The 19,575-nt window shown below is 32.9% G+C and overlaps 1 protein-coding gene across 2 annotated transcripts; it reads left to right on the forward strand.

Moving 5' to 3' along the window:
• Positions 1–737: 737 nt before the first annotated feature.
• LOC143057291 (serine/threonine-protein kinase Pink1, mitochondrial-like) lies at positions 738–18,293 on the forward strand. Of its 2 annotated transcripts, XM_076230579.1 has the most exons (10): positions 740–1,205; positions 3,453–3,615; positions 4,268–4,618; positions 5,108–5,270; positions 6,074–6,259; positions 8,685–8,845; positions 10,532–10,662; positions 14,307–14,487; positions 15,581–15,642; positions 17,429–18,293. In XM_076230579.1, the coding sequence occupies exons 1-10, from the start codon at positions 885–887 to the stop codon at positions 17,654–17,656; spliced, it is 1,947 nt and encodes a 648-aa protein (XP_076086694.1). In that variant the 5' UTR covers positions 740–884; the 3' UTR covers positions 17,657–18,293. The 2 variants fall into 2 exon arrangements, with proteins under 2 accessions (XP_076086695.1, XP_076086694.1); XM_076230580.1 differs by lacking the exon at positions 6,074–6,259 and having other exon boundaries at positions 738–1,205.
• The last annotated feature ends 1,282 nt before the right edge of the window (positions 18,294–19,575 follow it).

Below are 19,575 nucleotides of genomic sequence, written 5' to 3' on the forward strand. Positions count from 1 at the left end.
TATCTTGATATAACATTATTTGTTTTCGTGTAACAAATGACAAGCTTACGTCTCAGTTCAATAATTAGCCTCCGTGCTCTGTATTGAGATACTCGGGCATCGGGAGTGGTTGAAAATGCAATTCTAACATTTTTAAAACAAAAACGTCGATGGTAATTTCCATTCTATGTTTTCAGACTTCTTCGTTTTACTTTCAGCCTTATCAAATAAGTAGATGTGGTATGATTGTCAATGAGACAAATATACATGTATATATAATATATGATATCTAATAGAGTTTAAATGGCTGAAGTGGATTTAAAACTGATGACGACGCAATGATTCACATCTCCTAAAACCCGCTGTTTTGTGTTTTTTTCAACTTCACACTCTCCCCAGATTCCAACTGTTTACACTCTATTTCCCACCTCCCAACTTTTAAACCCGGCCCGCTGTATTCCACACATTCACTCAGTAAGTTTACCCACTCACGGTATGATTATCCCACATCTCTAAGGCGTTTCCATCCTTTTTATGATACCTATACATTTTTAGGTCGTTATAATAGTGCGCTGTGCTTGCTTTTGTCATTTATGGTCAAGATATCTTTTTAGGAATATATTTTGTGAAGTGACGACCAATATCAGAATAGATCAGAATACGTCGAATGACAGTTTGGCGGGAAATAGTACGGGAGATAATTTATACCAACTTCGGAAGCTATTTGAACTTTTCGTTCTAGGTCAAGGTAACCCCAGAGATATATTTCATCAGCAAAATGGAGGACAGAAATTAATTGCGCAGATACTTCTTTTACAAAAACAGTTATTTCTGCTTTCACATAGATATATATCATCTCGAGGGCTAGGCTTTCAGTTGGCCTAAGCCCTCTGAACGGCTCAAAAATGACAGCCAAAGTCATTTCAAATGTCTTCAAACGTGGGAAGGATGTTATTCGACTCGCACTTTCAAAACAACCACAAAATGTCGAAGTCCGACAACCAAAAACAGAACTCTTCCGTCTGCATACATCTCAAGTTATAGCTCCAATAAGAAGCATCTTATTTACAAGTCGTGTGTCATACAAAACGATAGCGAGTCAGCTAAGACGAAGAGCAGCTTTCGAGTTTGGAAGACCACAACGACTTCCATTTTTCGGCTTTGTTGGTTTGGCCCTGGCAACTTCGGCACAAAATGAAAATGAAAAATTGACAGATGAGATCAAAGTATGTTATAGATGATTTGTATTTTTATGCCCCACCCATACCCGTAGACAGGGGGGGTTGGGACGATCCCAAATAAGCACTGTTGAAGTCAACGTTCTGTTCAAATTGTGACTGTAAAAGTCGAGTTCATGAGTCCACATACCCCCCTCCCCCCTTGGAAATTCCTGGCTACGGGCCTGCCACCTATGATCACCTAGGATAGTGAAGGTGCATTAATGTTTTCTGGTCTGTGCCCAGAGTGCGTTCTTTTGTTCTTTCGTCCCTCTGTCCCGCTTCAGGTTTTAAGATTTTGGTCAAGGTAGTTTTTGATGAAGTTGAAGTACATATGTTCCTTATGATATGATCTTTCTTAGATGAAAGCCAAATTTGATTTTTTACCCTTATTTCATGGTCTAAAGAACATAGAAAATGATAGTACTTATACTAGTTTCAGGTTAACGTTTTTGGTCAAGATAGATTTTGATGAGATGAAGTCCAATCATCTTGGAACTTAGTACAAATGTCCCCTATGATATGATCTTTCTTAATTAAATGCCAAATTAGATTTTTGATCCCAATTTCACAGTCCAGTTATGAACATAGAAAATGATAGTGAGAGTCAGGCATTTGTGTACTAGTATGGACACATTCTTGTTTTTCCGACGTAGTCGGTATAGTTTCGGTTTGTGCCCTTTGAACTTAAGGACGCTAAACTATGGCAACAGAATACGCATGCTCGAAAATCCTTTCTGTGATTGGACAAAATGCTGTCATGGTGGGTGATTTGGTTGTGTTTGAAAAAACGTCTCGTTAATTATATCGTGATGAAAGCAAGTGAAAAACTATAAATATTTGAACAAGATCTTACAAAGATTTATATTTTATTAAAATAATTGTTTATCCAATAGCTCTTTGCAACCATGACAGCTGTTTATTCTGGACAATTATATAATTTTTAATGTAAACTTTGTTGTACGAACGTACATGACTTTTAGAACGCACCTACGCATGTGAGATTTCCGCGGGGTTTTGGTGAATGTAAACAGAATTTCTTGTAGTTACATTCAGATGGAGATTTAAAATTTAAGTCATTGTGCTTCTGAAGGTTATCGAAATGATAATTTTAAAACATATACTCAAATTTAAATACGTCAGATATCTTTTTTAAAGATAGTTCTTGTTATGATTGTCATCTACACTCAGAGATCTACTGCCATGATTGTTAGAATGAATATACCAACAACTTAAACAGACTAATAAGTCAAAGTTCTGGACTGTCTTATAAAGTGCTGGACTGTCTAATGAAGTGCTGGACTGTCTAATAAAGTGCTGGACTGTCTAATAAAGTGCTGGACTGTCTAATAAAGTGCTGGACTGATAAAGTGCTGGACTGTCTAATAAAGTGCTGGACTGTCTAATAAAGTGCTGGACTGTCTTATAAAGTGCTGGACTGTCTTATAAAGTGCTGGACTGTCTAATAAAGTGCTGACAGTCTAATAAAGTGCTGACAGTCTAATAAAGTGCTGGACTGTCTAATAAAGTGCTGACAGTCTAATAAAGTGCTGACAGTCTAATAAAGTACTGGACTGTCTAATAAAGTGCTGGACTGTCTAATAAAGTGCTGACAGTCTAATAAAGTGCTGGACTGTCTAATAAAGTGCTGGACTGTCTAATAAAGTGCTGACAGTCTAAAATTTCAACTGGGACAAATTATTAAAAGAAATGTCAGACAGCCCTAGTTGACTTACATGTCTTTAAGGTCCAAGTTGTCTTTTCTTGTGAACAGTTAATTAAGTTGCTTTGGCATCTAGTGAGATACCAGACCAAATAGTTATCGCATCTTAAAAGGCTTAGTTTTATTTTTTGCTGTGGCATCAATGAAAATGACAAAGCCATTTTTTTCGTCTAGACTTTGAGACTCAATTTTTCTAGGACAGCAAGAAAATTTGCGTACATGTATATCATGTATTTGAAAATTAACCCTTTTGTGTGCTTTTTAGTGCTAAATATTTTCCAGAAATATCAAAAAGTACTAATGAAATGAGTAATAATTCCACCCAAGTGATAATGACTTAATACTTCTATTTTTCAAATGGTAAGCAATTGTAACCCATCATTGGTTACAATATTTACCTATAAATGAACAATGCTACATATACATGTATATGAATGTAATATTTGCCTATGGTTTATATTAAAACCAATCCATCCATCATTATTATTTGCCATGATATATTTTTGGAACTTTATTTATGTTATTAATTTCAGGAAGTTCTACAGAATAGAATCAAGACCAGTCCAATTATACAACAGCTGTCTCTGGAATCATTTGACCTAGGTCAGGTTATTGGTAAAGGATGTAATGCTGTTGTGTTTGAAGCTAGACAGAAAGATGGACAGGAAGTGACCCTACAGCTGGATAATTCTTCAGGTTTGATTGTTTTTTTAGTACTCTTGAATTGTATAACACCAGGCACCAGGCTCTTCATCTGAAGAGGCGCACATTTGTACATGTATTAGGCCACTGAAATTGCAATAAAAGTAAAATTCTTTAATCCTTTCAATTTAATGTTTCAAATTGTATTGATAATTGAAATGAACATTAAAAATTATAATCTAAACTATTGTCATGTCATAAACATGTTGAAATTGACAAATTGGTTCTATTAAGGCAATTTTACATGTGCACATGTTTAAGATATAGTTAGAAACCAATGACTTGCCCATAGAGACATTTTGGTTCAAAATAAGCCTTGGGTAATATCAAAATATTTATGAAAAGTTGTCACAAGGAGACTATTTTGGCATATTTTTAACACATATATATATATCTCATTTCAAACAAAGTATAAATTTTTCAATAATAGCCATCACACTTTGCTTAATTTGGAGAATATAAGTTGCTGATTACAAACGTTAGATTATCAGATAAATATGAAATATAGGGCATATGAGAATGAGATGGCAACATAAAGAAGACATTTTGAGATCAACATAAAGGCTATATACAGTGTTCTATTAAATGTTTTCTGTAGATTCTAAATGTAAATTTGAATTATCTCCCCTTTCCCATACGCTTGTAGATTTTGAAAATGTTGTTACTTTACAATCAACCAGTGTGGAGGATGAAGAAGATAAATGGTACCCACCTACTGAACTATATGTTGAGGAAGAAACCAGCCAATCATTTTCTGTGATCAGTGAAGGGGAGACAACTATGTCAAGTTTTTCAATAAATGAAGGGGAGATAACTGACAGTTTTTCCTTCATTGAGAGCAGAGAGGTGACCCTGAACCAGCATCACTTTGATGATGAAATTTCTTTGGAGAGTATGTCCATTTCAACTGAATTGACTGATGGAGAGAGTGAAAATACAGAATCTGAGGAGGAATGTGATAAGTGGTCATTTATTGAGGAGGAAGGAATTGAAACAGGTAAGGATTCATATGTGTCATTTGTATTCCAACTATTGCTATAAAATACTATTTTACTTGTAAATTAGTTATTTTTAGAATATTTATTGATGGTCTGTCAGGTCAATGAATTTTATAAGTACGTACATGCTTCAATTTCTATTTTCGATAAAAATGAAGTACGAAGATTATAAACCTTTAAAAAAAATTGCTGGCCTTACAAAATGAGGAGATGTTGTAAAGTGCTATGGAGACAATCAACCACTAGTCCAAATGGCACGGATTTAAGCAAGCAACAAAAGGGTACTGTATTGCCTTCAACAATGATCTTAAACCCATACCATATACCATATTTCAGCTTTAAAAGGCCTCGACATGGCATGACATTCACATTTTCTTCTATGGGTTGCAATGTTAATTTTCTTATGATATTCATGGTAGAATTTCATACAATTAAAATGGCAATACTATTACACTAATGAGTCATATGTAGAGTTGTCTTTTTAAAAGGGTCAACAGAAGATACCACATCAATCAAGTATAACCTGGCTATAAAGATGATGTTTAACTATGAAGTCGAATCAAAAGCTGATTCTATAATGAAGGCCATGGAAAAGGAGACTGTCCCTGCTAAAGTTCCCATCTACCAGCTAGGGGATTCATGGTACTTTAGGTAGGTTTACAGTTGGTTACAGGGTACTAGTCCTACCTATCTACCAGTCAGTCCTATTGTGAAGTCCTGAAAAAGGGGACCATGCCTGATGACGTCACTTATACACAACTTTCTGCAAATATTTGTAAAGGAAGGATGATAATCATTAGAGAAACAGATTTCACCACTATAGCTGTGTATTAGAATATACATGTACATTGTATCTACACTCTGGACAGTTAAATTCAAATATTTAAAGCTCCGCAAGTATCACGCTTTAAATATTAACATTTAAATGCCTCCGGTGGAGAAATATTGTAACACACTTGTTGCAGTGATTGATTTTATACATATATATAATAAGCTAAATAAATGTAAACTGCAAATTGATCAGTATTACCAGATTTATAAAAAAATAAAATGGAACAGTTTTAAAACATATTTTTAGATTATAATTGAATGTTAATATCAATAGGGCAAATATTGATCTGTTGAGTGATTCAGACTTTTATGGGCCTCTATAAAGTTTATATTATAAAACCTATTCATTGTCATTATTATCTTTACAGAAACAGAGTCAGACTAAAATCCTTACCCCAGCATCTATAAAGTGTATATTATAAAACCTATTCATTGTCATTATTATCTTTACAGAAACAGAGTCAGACTAAAATCCTTACCCCAGCATCTATAAAGTGTATATTATAAAACCTATTCATTGTCATTATTATCTTTACAGAAACAGAGTCAGACTAAAATCCTTACCCCAGCCTCTATAAAGTGTATATTATAAAACCTATTCATTGTCATTATTATCTTTACAGAAACAGAGTCAGACTAAAATCCTTACCCCAGCATCCAAACATTGTCGATATGATTGGGGCATTTGTTGATCCATTTAACGTGCCTCAGTTGTCTGTTGCCATGGAAACCTATCCAGCTGCATTACCAAAGAGACTGTATTTAAGTGGACTAGGACGTAATATGACAATGTACATCGTGATGAAGAAGTAAGAATATTCACAAACAATTTTAATTAGAAATGAAGAAGTTGAAAGATAAACATACAGGAATAACTAAATGGTCTTTAATGTTGTACATTCTTTTGGGTTAATTTACCAAGAGGGCACCCAAAAACGTGATACAATGACTAAAAGAAAAACCAAAGAACACTAGACGTATTTACTAAAATCTGTATAATACAAACTCCATAAAAAAGTGGGATTGAAGTAATGTGCTCTGGAAGTATAAGCAGTTCCCAGTGGCAGATCCAGAAGTTTTCATAAGAGGGGACCCGCTCTAGTCATGCCTCAGAGATTCCCTATATAATCAACCATTTTTTTCCCAAAAAAGGAAGGACAGGCCCTTCTAAATCTGACTATGCAGAGCTCCAGATAAGAATTCACAAATTGGGTTTTTTACCCACCATTTTCTTATACAATTGGGTGATAAAGTTTTTTAATTGCATTATCAATTCCAATTCACCCCTCATGTTAATATCAAATTGGGTTTTTCACCACCAAGCTCCCTAATGTGTTGGGTATTTTCATCAACACAATATTGAATGTTTAGGCAATATCAACCCCAGATTTTTTTCCATCTTAAATATGTTTCTTTCTTTGTTTACCTGTTTTATTTGATTTAGGGTTAGGGTTAGGGTTATTGTTAGCTGTTTTATTTGGTTTATCCACTGAGGAGCAATTGTAGGTTTTATTTGTGTTCCGTTTCAAACCTTCTGCCAGTTTTGTATTTCCTCATGTTCCTCATGTAAACTGTAAAAAATGTGTATTCACAGGCACTCGTCTTATACCTTTGTATAATAAATTCTGAGACCAGTGCATGCCTGTGTGTGTATTCATTAATTAACCGTAAAATGAAGAAAAAAATAGTATATAAACTCTAATTATACTTGAATGTTTTTGTTTTATTCCAATTTTCGTAAATCTGGGTTTAGTTGTCTTTTATCAGAACTTTTGGTTTCTGATGCTTTATCATGTCATAATTGATTTGGCTTTTCACTTTTTCCAACTGATTTCGTTTTTGAGGAAACCCTGTTTTTATAAGCAATGTTCTCATTAAGGTACGCACACAGGCCTGTGTGTTCGATGGACGCTTCCTCAAAACACTGGCTGAGTCTTGTTATCATCATAACTTTTCCTCAGCTTTTCAAAAGAAGCAGAAAAAACATGCTTCTATTCAATATTTTTACCGGACATTCACTTTCGTTTTAATTCAATGCATGCTATGATAAATCACGAGCAATGCGAAGAAATATGACTACATGAAACACGCTAATTGGATGAACGCCGAGAAGATCGAAATGTTTTCAAAAACACGTGTACCTATTGAGCAACGGAAGACTCTAACAGGGACCCATTTCAGCTACTTGATGCAGGAATTTATTTTTAGAACGAAAGGAAATTTCCAATTATAAATATTATAAAAATAGTTTATGCGATGACTGTAAACAGATAAGGGTAAATAACGCAAATGGTAGCCAATAAAAGGGTTGAGAACTCATGGTTTTCGCATATAATTGGGTTTTCCTTTGAATTAATTGGGTTATTGAACCCTGCAATGGGCAATTGCATTGGGTTTTTTATTATTTGTATTGCGTGATCACGCAAATATGCAGCTTATCTGGAGCTCTGACTATGGTTCTGTTTGGTACAGGGCCACTAGATACACAATCTGACTATGGTTTTGTTTGGTACAGGGCCACTAGATACACCTGCCTGGTGATATAGTAATGGAAAAATTCATGGTGTTGAAGTGAATCAAAATAACGTTTACATTTATCATGTTTATGTGAAATGGTATTTGTTTTTAGTAATGTAAGTAAAAGAATTGTAAAGGTTTACTTTGTTTTCTAGCCGAGTGACTTTAAACTGTTCTCTTTGACAAACACCTATTGACTTCTAACAATACTGAATTATACAATGAAAGAAATTACAGGACATTTCTTGGTTAATTACAATGTACATTAATTTATACAAACAATATAATCAGGAAAACTGATATATGATTCTAATATTTGACTGCTATTTTTATGCCCCACCTACGATAGTAGAGGGGCATTATGTTTTCTGGTCTGTGCGTTCGTTTGTCTGTCCGTCCGTCTGTCTGTCTGTCCGTCCGTCCGTCCGTCCGTCTGTCCCGCTTCAGGTTAAAGTTTTTGGTCAAGGTAGTTTTTGATGAAGTTGAAGTCCAATCGACTTCAAACTTGGTACACATGTTCCCTATGATATGATCTTTCTAATTTTAATGCCAAATTAGAGATTTTACACCAATTTCACGGTCCAATGAACATAGAAAACGATAGTGCGAGTGGGGCATTCGTGTACTGAGGACTCATTCTTGTTTATTGTTCTTATTCTTTGTTATTCTCTCTTTATCAATAATAAATTCTGTTTAAATTAATCATACTGATTATAGATATGATATGACACTGAGAGAATATTTAGAACAGCACAAACCAGACGTTAGAACAAGATGTCTTCTGCTGACTCAACTGTTGGAGGGAATAGTTCATCTAGGGTATCATGGGATAGCTCACAGAGATATTAAAACAGACAACATGTTTTTGGAAATTTCAGGTATGATATATTTTGTATGCAAAAGTATACATTAGAAATATTCTTGAATGAATTACTTATCTACAAATAGTTGAATGTGTAATTATAAATTTGATATCTGAAATGTACTATAATGTTGCTGAAACTACCTTGTCAATACTATGTTGTTGTGGTGTATGCATGTGTGATACTCATGAATGTTATTCCGCGGTTCTAACCAAGTTGAAGTTGAAAAAAAAAATTTATGTTAGTTTAAAAAATATTTTATTTTTCAAAAGTGCATGAAATATAATTCATGTAATTATACAATATAAATACTGGGATTTGGAAACAAGTAAAACTTATATAAATCTGTCTCCCTTGTGTGAATATTTATGTTGTCAATGAGAAGGATTAAAAAAAAATTCTAGAGGTTATTGATGTGTATTATATAAAACTTGGCCGCTTATCATTTTGGACTCAGCTCGTGAATTTGTCACACTGTTTACAATTTATTAAGCTCTAAAAAAAATGTGTTGAATCCTATAATGTTGATTGCTCATTTTCTAAAATACACCTGTCTTGACTGTTGTATAAAGTTAGAAAACTTAGTTCAGTGTATTCTACAAAATATACAGATATTGAGAAAAATGCACATGTTTTGAATAATTTCTTGGGCTTAGCTTTCATAATTGTATCGATGATTGTTTTACGTATTCTAAAGTCATATATCAAATTAGTTAGATATAGTTTGTTACCTTTATCTTTCTTACCTTAAGTGCTGTATTTGCCTAATATTTTACAGCTTTATTTGAACAGCGTTATGCCCTTTTGACTGTATTTCTCTTATCCCTCTTCTTTGCATTTTTTTACTTGTAATTTGTAAAATATTGAGAAAGATGAATAATTATTGATCTTTAATATATATATATATATATTTGCAAGGGAAAATGTTGGTCGTGTGAGGTTGTAGGGTTGCTATTTCAATTCTCTTTAATATTCGATATAAAGATGGCATTTTGACTTGATATAATTATGACATAAATTGAATTCCCCTGATATTTCCTTTGGCTTATATAAATGAACTAAATCTTTTTCATTTGAGATCTATTTTGTTATGCCCTTCCCCTCCCCTCCTCTTTCCCCTTTGTAGCAGAGGGGACATTATTTTTTACCCTTGTCCATCTGTTCATCCGTCTGTCGGTATAGTAAAGTTAATGGTGGCCTCATGGATTGCTGACTTTTGTACTTGTATCCTTCAGTTCTTTTCTTACATTCAAACCGGCTATAGAGATGACCTTTATTATGTCTAAACCTGTCTCGTCAGATCATAAAATTGAGAATGGAAATGGGGATGGTGTCCAAGAGACAACAACCCGACCATAGAAGGTCACCAACAGGTCTTCAATGCAGCGAGAAACACACGCACCTGGAGGCGTCCTTCAGCTGGCCCCTAAACAAATATATATACTAGTTCAGTGATAATGGACGTCATACTAAACTCCAAATTATATCCTTTTCTTGTACCACTGTATTATTATTTTTGCATTTTGAACCTCAATTCAAAGGTCATCTCTGTTGTAATGGCAGTTTTATTTTGACTCGAAGGTAAACTTAATATGCAGGATTAACTGTTTAAGTGAGCTCACTAGTAATGTGACCTTGTATTTGTTATCTAAGCCAACAGTTTTCATGTATTTAATAAAAGTCTTAATATTGATATGACAGAACAATCAGTACCCAAGCTAGTAATCGGAGACTTTGGGTGTTGTTTGGCAGACACAGAATTTGGACAGAAGATTCCATACTTTACATCTGACACAGACAGGGGAGGCAACTGTTCATTAATGGCACCTGAGGTAAGGACTGCATATTCATTATTATTTGTTGGGTTTCATAATGACGAATTTAAATGTTCAACGAAATACAAATTTCTATGGTATCCTGACTTCGGCAGAACCACAAAATCACATATTCAAGAAAATGCAAGGTTTCGGCAATCCATGAAAAATAAGTATGCAGGAAAAATAAATGAATCCATAGTAAGGCCAGGATTTTTTAATTTGTTGGTTTACGGATCCGCCGACCCGATTTTGCCGATTTCCAGAATAAAAATAAAATTGACTTTTCATGCTTTTTCATTCCCGCCGACCCTAACAAATGCATTATCCCTGAAAAATAAATAAATTATTCTTTTTTTATAAAATGAAATGCATTAATCACTAACAGAATTGATAACACTTTCTGTTGTGAAAAAATGAAACTTCCAGTTTACGTTTCTACAAATAGATAAATCAATTATTAATGACCTTGACATGTCGTTTGGACAAATATTTTTGTGGAACGAAACCCGTGTTTAACACCAATTACACAATAAGTTCGTTTCTCTTATTTGTCAACAGTCCGTAAGATGCATCTTCTCATAGAAATAGACTTGTCCAAATGTGGACAGGTGGAAGTTCAGGACATCAAGTTAAAGTACTGAATATTAACAGATCATTTAAAATTTTCTTGTTTCATAGATAATAAAAAAAATTCGTCCATTTGGATAAAAACGGGAATGCGTGACAACAGATTAACCCGATATTCTCATTTTTTCCAGTGGACGAGTCTATTACGTTTTTGACGCGTGTGTTGAAAATTATTTTCTTACCACGCTTTTACATTTATTTCTTTATCAGTTTTTGTTCTTGAAGATCATTATTCACCAAGTTTTCTGGAATTGATTAAGAGCTATGTGAATTTGTCTTCCTTTATGAAATTTAATTACGTCTTTGTCCGTGCACCCCCTTTTTTACGGGAAATTATTAGGCAATGTCATGCAATTTTTATTACAACTGAGCAATAATATTTCATTAAACTAAAATTTAAGAAATGATGACAAAATAGGATAACAAACATATTATTATAGAAAGGTGAAATATATATTTATTTTGCATATCAGTTTTCTGTCTTGAAAGATATTTATTTTATTTTTTTCCCGACCGACCGACCCGACTTTTTCATGGAGAAAATCCGTAAACCAACAAATTAAAAAACTGTGGCCTAAATGAAAGGTAAAAAAATTTAAGCTACTAATTTTCTTTGCTGTTTAAAAAATTTATGATTTTTGTCGAGCCTGCAACTTTCGTTGCAGAAAGCTCGACATAGGGATAGTGATCCGGCGGCGGCTACGGCGGCGGCGGCGTTAGCTCACTTCTTAAAAGCTTAATATTTTAGAAGGTAGAAGACCTGGATACTTCATACTTTGTATATAGATGCTTCATGTTACGAAGTTTCTGTCAGTCACATGTCCAATGTCCTTGACCTCATTTTCATGGTTCAGTGACCACTTGAAAAAAAAGTTCAAATTTTTTGTAATGTTGAATTCTCTCTTATTATAAGTAATAGGATAACTATATTTGATATGTGCGTACCTTGCAAGGTCCTCATGTCTGTCAGACAGTTTTCACTTGACCTCGACCTCATTTCATGGATCAGTGAACAAGGTTAAGTTTTGGTGGTCAAGTCCATATCTCAGATACTATAAGCAATAGGGCTAGTATATTCGGTGTATGGAAGGACTGTAAGGTGTACATGTCCAACTGGCAGGTGTCATCTGACCTTGACCTCATTTTCATGGTTCAGTGGTTATAGTTAAATTTTTGTGTTTTGGTCTGTTTTTCTCATACTTTATGCAATAGGTCTACTATATTTGTTGTATGGAATGATTGTAAGGTGTACATATCTAGCGGGCAGATGTCATGTGACCCTGACCTCATTTTCGTGGTTCAGTGGTCAAAGTTAAGTTTTTGAGTTTTGGGCTTTTTATCTAATACTATATGCCATAGGTCAACTATATTTGGTGTATGGAAATATATTATGATCTTTATGTCAGTCACGCAGGTTTTATTTGACCCTGACCTCATTTTCAGGGTTCATTGCACAGTGTTAAGTTTTTGTGTTTTGGTCTATTTTTCTTAAACTATAAGTAATGCGTCAACTATATATGTTGTATAGAAGCATTGTTAGCTGTACATGTCTGCCTGGCATGTTTCATCTGACCTTGACCTCATTTTCAAGGTTCATTGGTCTTTGTTTAGTTATCTTGGTTAATGTTAAGTTTATGTGACAGTTGTAATAAAGCTTAGCTTTATACCTAGGACTATCAACATAATATCAATGATTAGTATAGAAGGCGAGACATTTCAGCGTGTGCACTCTTGTTTTTCCCTTGCTTCAGCTTTTTTCATTTTTTTTCTACAAAGTTAAACAAACACTGTAATTCATTTGTTTTAGAAATATTTGTATGCCCCGCTGTGGGATTTTACCCTTTTTTGTCTATGTCAGTACATCCCAAAATTGATTTCCCTTCTCCAACTTTACTTTCCTTAACCAAATGTTTTGAAACTTATACACAATGTTTATTAACACAAAACACAGGCCAAGTTTTAATTTTGGTTACCTTTCTAGAGTTATGCCTCTTTACAAATGGAAATATTGCTGAATTTTTGTTTCCATTCTCTAACTTTAGTTTGCCTCAACAAATGGTATGTAACATATGCACAATACTTAATACCACAAAACTCTGATCAAGTTTTGATTTTTATGGTGTCACTTTTACAGTTCTAGAGTTAAACCTCTTTACAAATGAAAAAAAGCCGAAATATTTGTTTCTGTTCTCTAACTTTAGTTTGTCTCAATTAAATGTTATGAAACTTATACACAATGTTTATTCACACAAAACTGGAATCAAGTACGAGTATTTGGTTGTGTCACTTTTACAGTTCTTGAGTTATGTCCCTTCATAACATTATGTGTGGGGCCATGATCATCATCTGTGTCCCATGAACACATTCCCCATTTAATTTGTATATCTTAATCATGAATAATAAAATTGAGAATGGAAATGGGGAATGTGCCAAAGAGACAACAACTGGACCATAGAGCAGACAACAGCAGAAGGTCACCAACAGGTCTTCAATGCAACGAGAAATTCTCGCACCCGGAGGCGTCCTTCAGCAGGCCCCTAAACAAATATATACTAGTTCAGTGATAATAAACACTATACTAAACTCCAAATTAGCCTGTTTTGACTTCAATTGATATATTTGACATGATTTATTCTCCTTTCAAGGTTACAAGTTTGGTGCATATAGAGCTACATTGAGGAATGATTTCTTACTTTAAAAGTCTTATTTAATAATCAATTGAATTACAAGTTAATTGTGAGGAAAAACAATACATTTTGTATATCAAATTTATACCAAATACTACAATTAGGACCGTGTTGAAAAGTTTATAGGAAGAGGCACCATGTATTAAAACATTTTAAATTTTGTAAGCCTTGCTAGTTTTCTGCATTTTCTGAAATTGCAATTATTATTCTTACAGTTATTTTAAAATCAACAGTTGCAATAATAAATGCTTGTCAAAAATACTGAATTGATATAAAAACAAAATTGAAAAAAAGATGTCTTCACTTTTTGTCTTCTTTAATTAATGTCTGCCATTATGATTACAGATTTCAACAGCCATTCCTGGTAGAGATATCTGGTTAGATTATAGTAAAGCTGATCTCTGGGCTGTAGGTACTATTATTTATGAACTGTTCTCCATGGACAATCCTTTCTATGGGAACCAGTCAGGACAGGGATTACAGGATAGTAGAACCTACAGGGAACAAGATCTACCCTCCTTACCAGGTAAATTATTTTATTGTGTTTGGGTTTCTGACATTTCAGTGGCAAAAGTTGACAACTAATTTTGGTTTCACAGCCCATTTTATGAACAGGAAAATCTGAAACCATTTAAACGGGGAAAACTAACAGTCTAATCTATATAAAAAACAAAAAATGAGAAACACTCATGAACCAGAACAAGAAACCACAACTAGTGAACATCAAATTCCAATGCAGCAGGTTTGAATGTTTTAACAGATGCCAACCTTCACCCTTACCCGAAACAATAGTGTAACATCACAACATAGAAAGTTACACAATAAAATATCAATTGAAATGGCTTAACTAATCAAAAGACATATTGACACAAGTAAACATACACTGAAAGAACAAAGGAGTTGGTCCGGTAAGGACCGATTTTGGCCTCAAATTTCAGGTTCATCTGATGAATAATTTTGACCACTTTTTAAACACTTAAGTGTCTATTTTATTTGAATTAATCAGTTTATGTGAAATATTTTAACAGATTAAGTCATTAAAAACGATCCGATTCAAGCTCAAATATAAAAAATCTACCTTATATGCCGTAAATGTCACTTTTCAGATGGTTTTTGGTAAAAATGAAAGTGGCCGCATCCATGTTCATCCTCAACCTTTATATATGTTATGCATTATCATAAAATACAACTTATATTTCAATATTAAGGATGAACACGAATGCGGCCACTTTCGTCTTACACGAAAACCGTCTAAAATTTAACTAAAATGCTAGAATTATGAGGATTTCAGTAATTTAGCATGACTTAATGGTGCTAGTACCGGATATATGTGCATTGTATTGTCAAAAAACAGCCCATATTTATGTAGCAGAAGCATTCTACTGTCGAATAAATATCTAAAGGTTTACATTTTAACAATTTTGTAAAACTGCTATATTTTGGGGCCAAAAAGGGGTCTTACTGAACCTACTCCTTGGATCAGTGACACATTGTAAATATCTATCTCTCTGTCTGAAATTTTTTCTTCAAATGAGTGATTCAGCCAATGTTTTTAAGTGTGTTTAATGTTGATCTTTTGTAACATTTTGTGTATCAGCATTATAAATTATATATTACAGATACAGTACCACACATTGTCAAGTTACTAGTAAGACTGTGTTTATCTAGAGATCCCACAAAGGTTTGTTTCTTAATATACATTAAAAATACAGATAATGAAGGTTCTTCTGTAACTTTAAAAAAGATAGATATAAAGTTATAAATTATGACAGTGAGAAAGGAATTCAAATTATTAAAATTTATTATTTATTTTTGTTAATATTTGAGAAATAGTTGGTATAAAAATTAAAGCTGAATGATCGTGCAAGAAATCACAAAAGTAAAACAAATAAGGCTATATGATATAAATTAGTTGTTTCACACCTACTGTATACCTACAATATAAAAAAATTCTTAAGGGTTCCGCGGAACCCAGTGTCTCGCCTACTTTAATATGCTGTTAATCGCAGGCTCAACAAAAGAGGAATAAAATCAATGAAAATATTCCTCTTGATACTATCTTATGATTCGAAGAAGCTTCTGTCCAAGTTTGGTAAAAATACAGTATGTTTTAAAAACTTTTAACTGCAGACTGTCTGTTATGTAAACTGGAAGATTTATAACCATTTATAAGTAAAATACAGATACACAGGTACAAAATTTTAACAAAATTTTCTTATAGATACTAGCTTTTGATCCTAAACAAGCTTCTGTCCAAGTTTGGTACAGGTCCAAAATAGTATAAGAAAGTTATTAGAATTTTAAAAACTTTAACCACAGAGTGAATGCGTTGTTTCCTGGCAGAAAATCTAAGTCCATTTAAAAGTAAAATGCACAAAAAAATAGATTTTTTTGTTAACAAAATTAACTTCTGGATACTATGTTTTGATCATAAACAAGCTATTGTATAAGTTTGGTACAAACCCAGGATAGTTTAAGAAAGTTATTAAAATTTAAAAAACTTTAACCACAGAGTGAATGTTATGTTTCCTGGCAGAAAAACTAAGTCCATTTATAAGTAAAATACGGAAAAAATGGAATTTTATTTTTCCAAAATTTCCTTCTGGATACTATCTTATGATCATAAACAAGCTTCTGTATAAGTTTGGTACAAATACAGTATAGTTTAAGAAAGTTATTAAAATTTCAAAAACTTTAACCACAGAGTGAATGTTATGTTTCCTGGCAGAAAAACTAAGTCCATTTATAAGTAAAATAAGGAAAAAATGGAATTTTATTTTTACAAAATTAACTTCTGCATACTATCTTATGAACATAAACAAGCTTCTGTCCAAGTTTGGTAGAAATCCAGTTTAGTTTAAGAAAGTTATTAAAATTTCAAAAACTTTAACCGCAGAGTGAATATTTGTTGACGCCGCCGACGACGCCGACGCCGACGGAATGTAGGATCGCTATGTCTCGCTTTTTCGACTAAAGTCGAAGGCTCGACAAAAAGAGGTTTTCCTGTTTGTACTTCTTTGAAAAGTGATATGTAACAGTAATCAGCTAAATGTGAGGTTAAAACAGCCAAGACAGTTTTCAAATATGCTCATTTATAATTTTGGAGCATAATTTCCATGAAGGCATTGTTTTCCCTACTTAACGCATGACTATAGAACTTGAATCCTTCAAAAATGAAGTAGGAAAGAACTGACAATTATTGTTTTATCACCTTTTTTTTATTCAGAAAATTTTGATTTGTGTTGTTGGGTTGCTGTCTCCTATGAAAACCAACCTTGACATAATATACACCAGGATAATATAATTCACATGGAATTGTTGTCTAATACAATTTCTCACTACATTGAAGACCCATTGGTGGCCTTTGACTGTTGTCTGCTCTATGGTCGGGTTGTTGTCGCTTTGACACAATCACCATTTCCTTTCTCAATTTTAATATAAGAAAATTTAATTTTCATTATTTGCAGAGACCAACTCCTACAGATGCAGCAAATCTAATGCAGATTTATTTGTGGTTTCCTGTGTTTAAGCCTGACCTGTCTGGTATAAAGGAGCACCTACTGGTTCTAACAGCCAAGGTCATACTGCATGGGAAACGCATGGACCCTGGTGACCAGCTGATGTCAACATTTCTACAGAGACTAAAGCTAGAGGACATTATCAGAATTGTAGACAACTATGCTGAAGTGGATTAATGAACATGAATAATTTTTTTTGTTACAGGATGTGAAACATTTTGAATATATTTACTAGTTTGTTATTTAATTTCATCTAGATGTTTTACAGACATTGAAATATTTGTAAATAATAAAATTTCTTTTTATTTGTACACAAATCTGATTTTATTTGCAAATACTAATTCTGAGCTTTGTTTGAGAAAGGATGTTTCATACTTTTCCTGATTATTTGTATATTTAATTTTTTTATTGTATACACTTTTTAAGAAAGATATTTCTACATGTTTTGTTTAAAAGTGTTTTAATAATTATTTGATTTAAAAAATCTTATGCATGTAGTACCAAGAGAATTGTTAAATAATTGTTCCAGAAAGAATGTTTCTTACTTCTTGATTACCATTTAATTCTTTCTTTTTATTTGCACAATTGAAGCAGATGAATCTTCATTGATTTTGTGATTGTGATTCAATGGAGAATAACAAATTCTGTGTTTTATTTTGTTGTTTATCGATATTAAATTCTGAAGACACATATATAGAATTTTACAGTGAAAAATCAGGAATCAAATTGCAATTACTGAAATATTCAAGATCTGCACAGTTTTGATTAATTAATTTCTTAAGTGTTATCTTTGAAGTAAATTGTTTTTGTTGAACTTTGTTATAATTGTCTTTGAAGAGATATCTGTTATATATGTTGTGTACAAGATGTAAGTTTGTACAAATTATAATTTGTACAGGGTTTTTGTACAAGTTATAAGTTTTTTTACACCTACCTTCTTGCAACAGGTGGTACAGGTTTAACTTATGAAATGTACCAGTGTAATGTTTTAAATTCAAATTAATATACGTCAACCTAACATTTAGTGCTATTCTCCTAGCCTTCAAACTGGAAATGAGGATACCTGAATGGTTTAAATTCTAATTTTCTTTTTTTCCTTATACCATATTCATATCTATACAAAATATTTGTGAGGTCTTATAATGTTTTTGTATCAATGCTCTGTGTTAGACTGTATCATGAAGTTGTAAAAAATTGTCAGAAATATGCAGAGCAAAAGACTGTGTGCTTGCATCATCCATTTTTGTTCAGCAGGTCATAAAACACTGATAACCTGTACAAAAATTCTGTACAAATTATAATTTGTACAACATTACAACTTGTACACAACATATATAATACAATTTGAATTTTAATATTTCATTGTTTCTCTTTATTTCATTTAGACTAGCTGTAGTACAGCTAATAGGTCTGTTATTGATGCTGCATTTGGCTTCCTCTGATTATTGAGAATATTTAACCTACCATCCAGTGGCAAATATTTCTAGCATGTCAGGCCAATAAAGAACAAACAGTGTGCTATTTGTTTGGACAGTTTCCAAAAACTAAACTATATGGTCTTCAACTGATATTACCTTCGGTTTGTATCGTTGCTACTAGTCCCAAAATACAAGCCAAGCATTGGAATTGTTTCTACGCCAAGTATTACTTGGCAATTATGTTGTTTGGATGGTCCACTACAAATGGTTATCATTTGTTTTTGTTTGTATGTAAAATATTGCACCCAGAGGCAATCTTTGGTTCTAATTGACCAATTTTCACAAATTTCTCCTTTAACCACAAGGTCAAAATATTTGAATGTTACGGTCATTTATGCATATGAAGTATAATTTGCCAGAGTTATTTTTTCTTGAGGAATTAAAGGGTAACTTTGCCTAGTGAATGATTCAGTCTTACTATCTTTATAGTTTAAAACTTTCTTTATTTTCAAACATCAAGAATTTGTTAGTCAAATGCAAATGAAAGTTTTGAAATATTTTGATCTTGATATGAATTCCATGATAGTTACATAAGATATTATGCAATACAGTTTCCTGAGCACTTAATTTACCTATAAGATGAAGAAAATTTGACACTTTGAATCAAACGAAATGATA

Source organism: Mytilus galloprovincialis, chromosome 13 (genome assembly GCF_965363235.1).
Source record: "Mytilus galloprovincialis chromosome 13, xbMytGall1.hap1.1, whole genome shotgun sequence".
Classification (NCBI taxonomy): domain Eukaryota; kingdom Metazoa; phylum Mollusca; class Bivalvia; order Mytilida; family Mytilidae; genus Mytilus; species Mytilus galloprovincialis.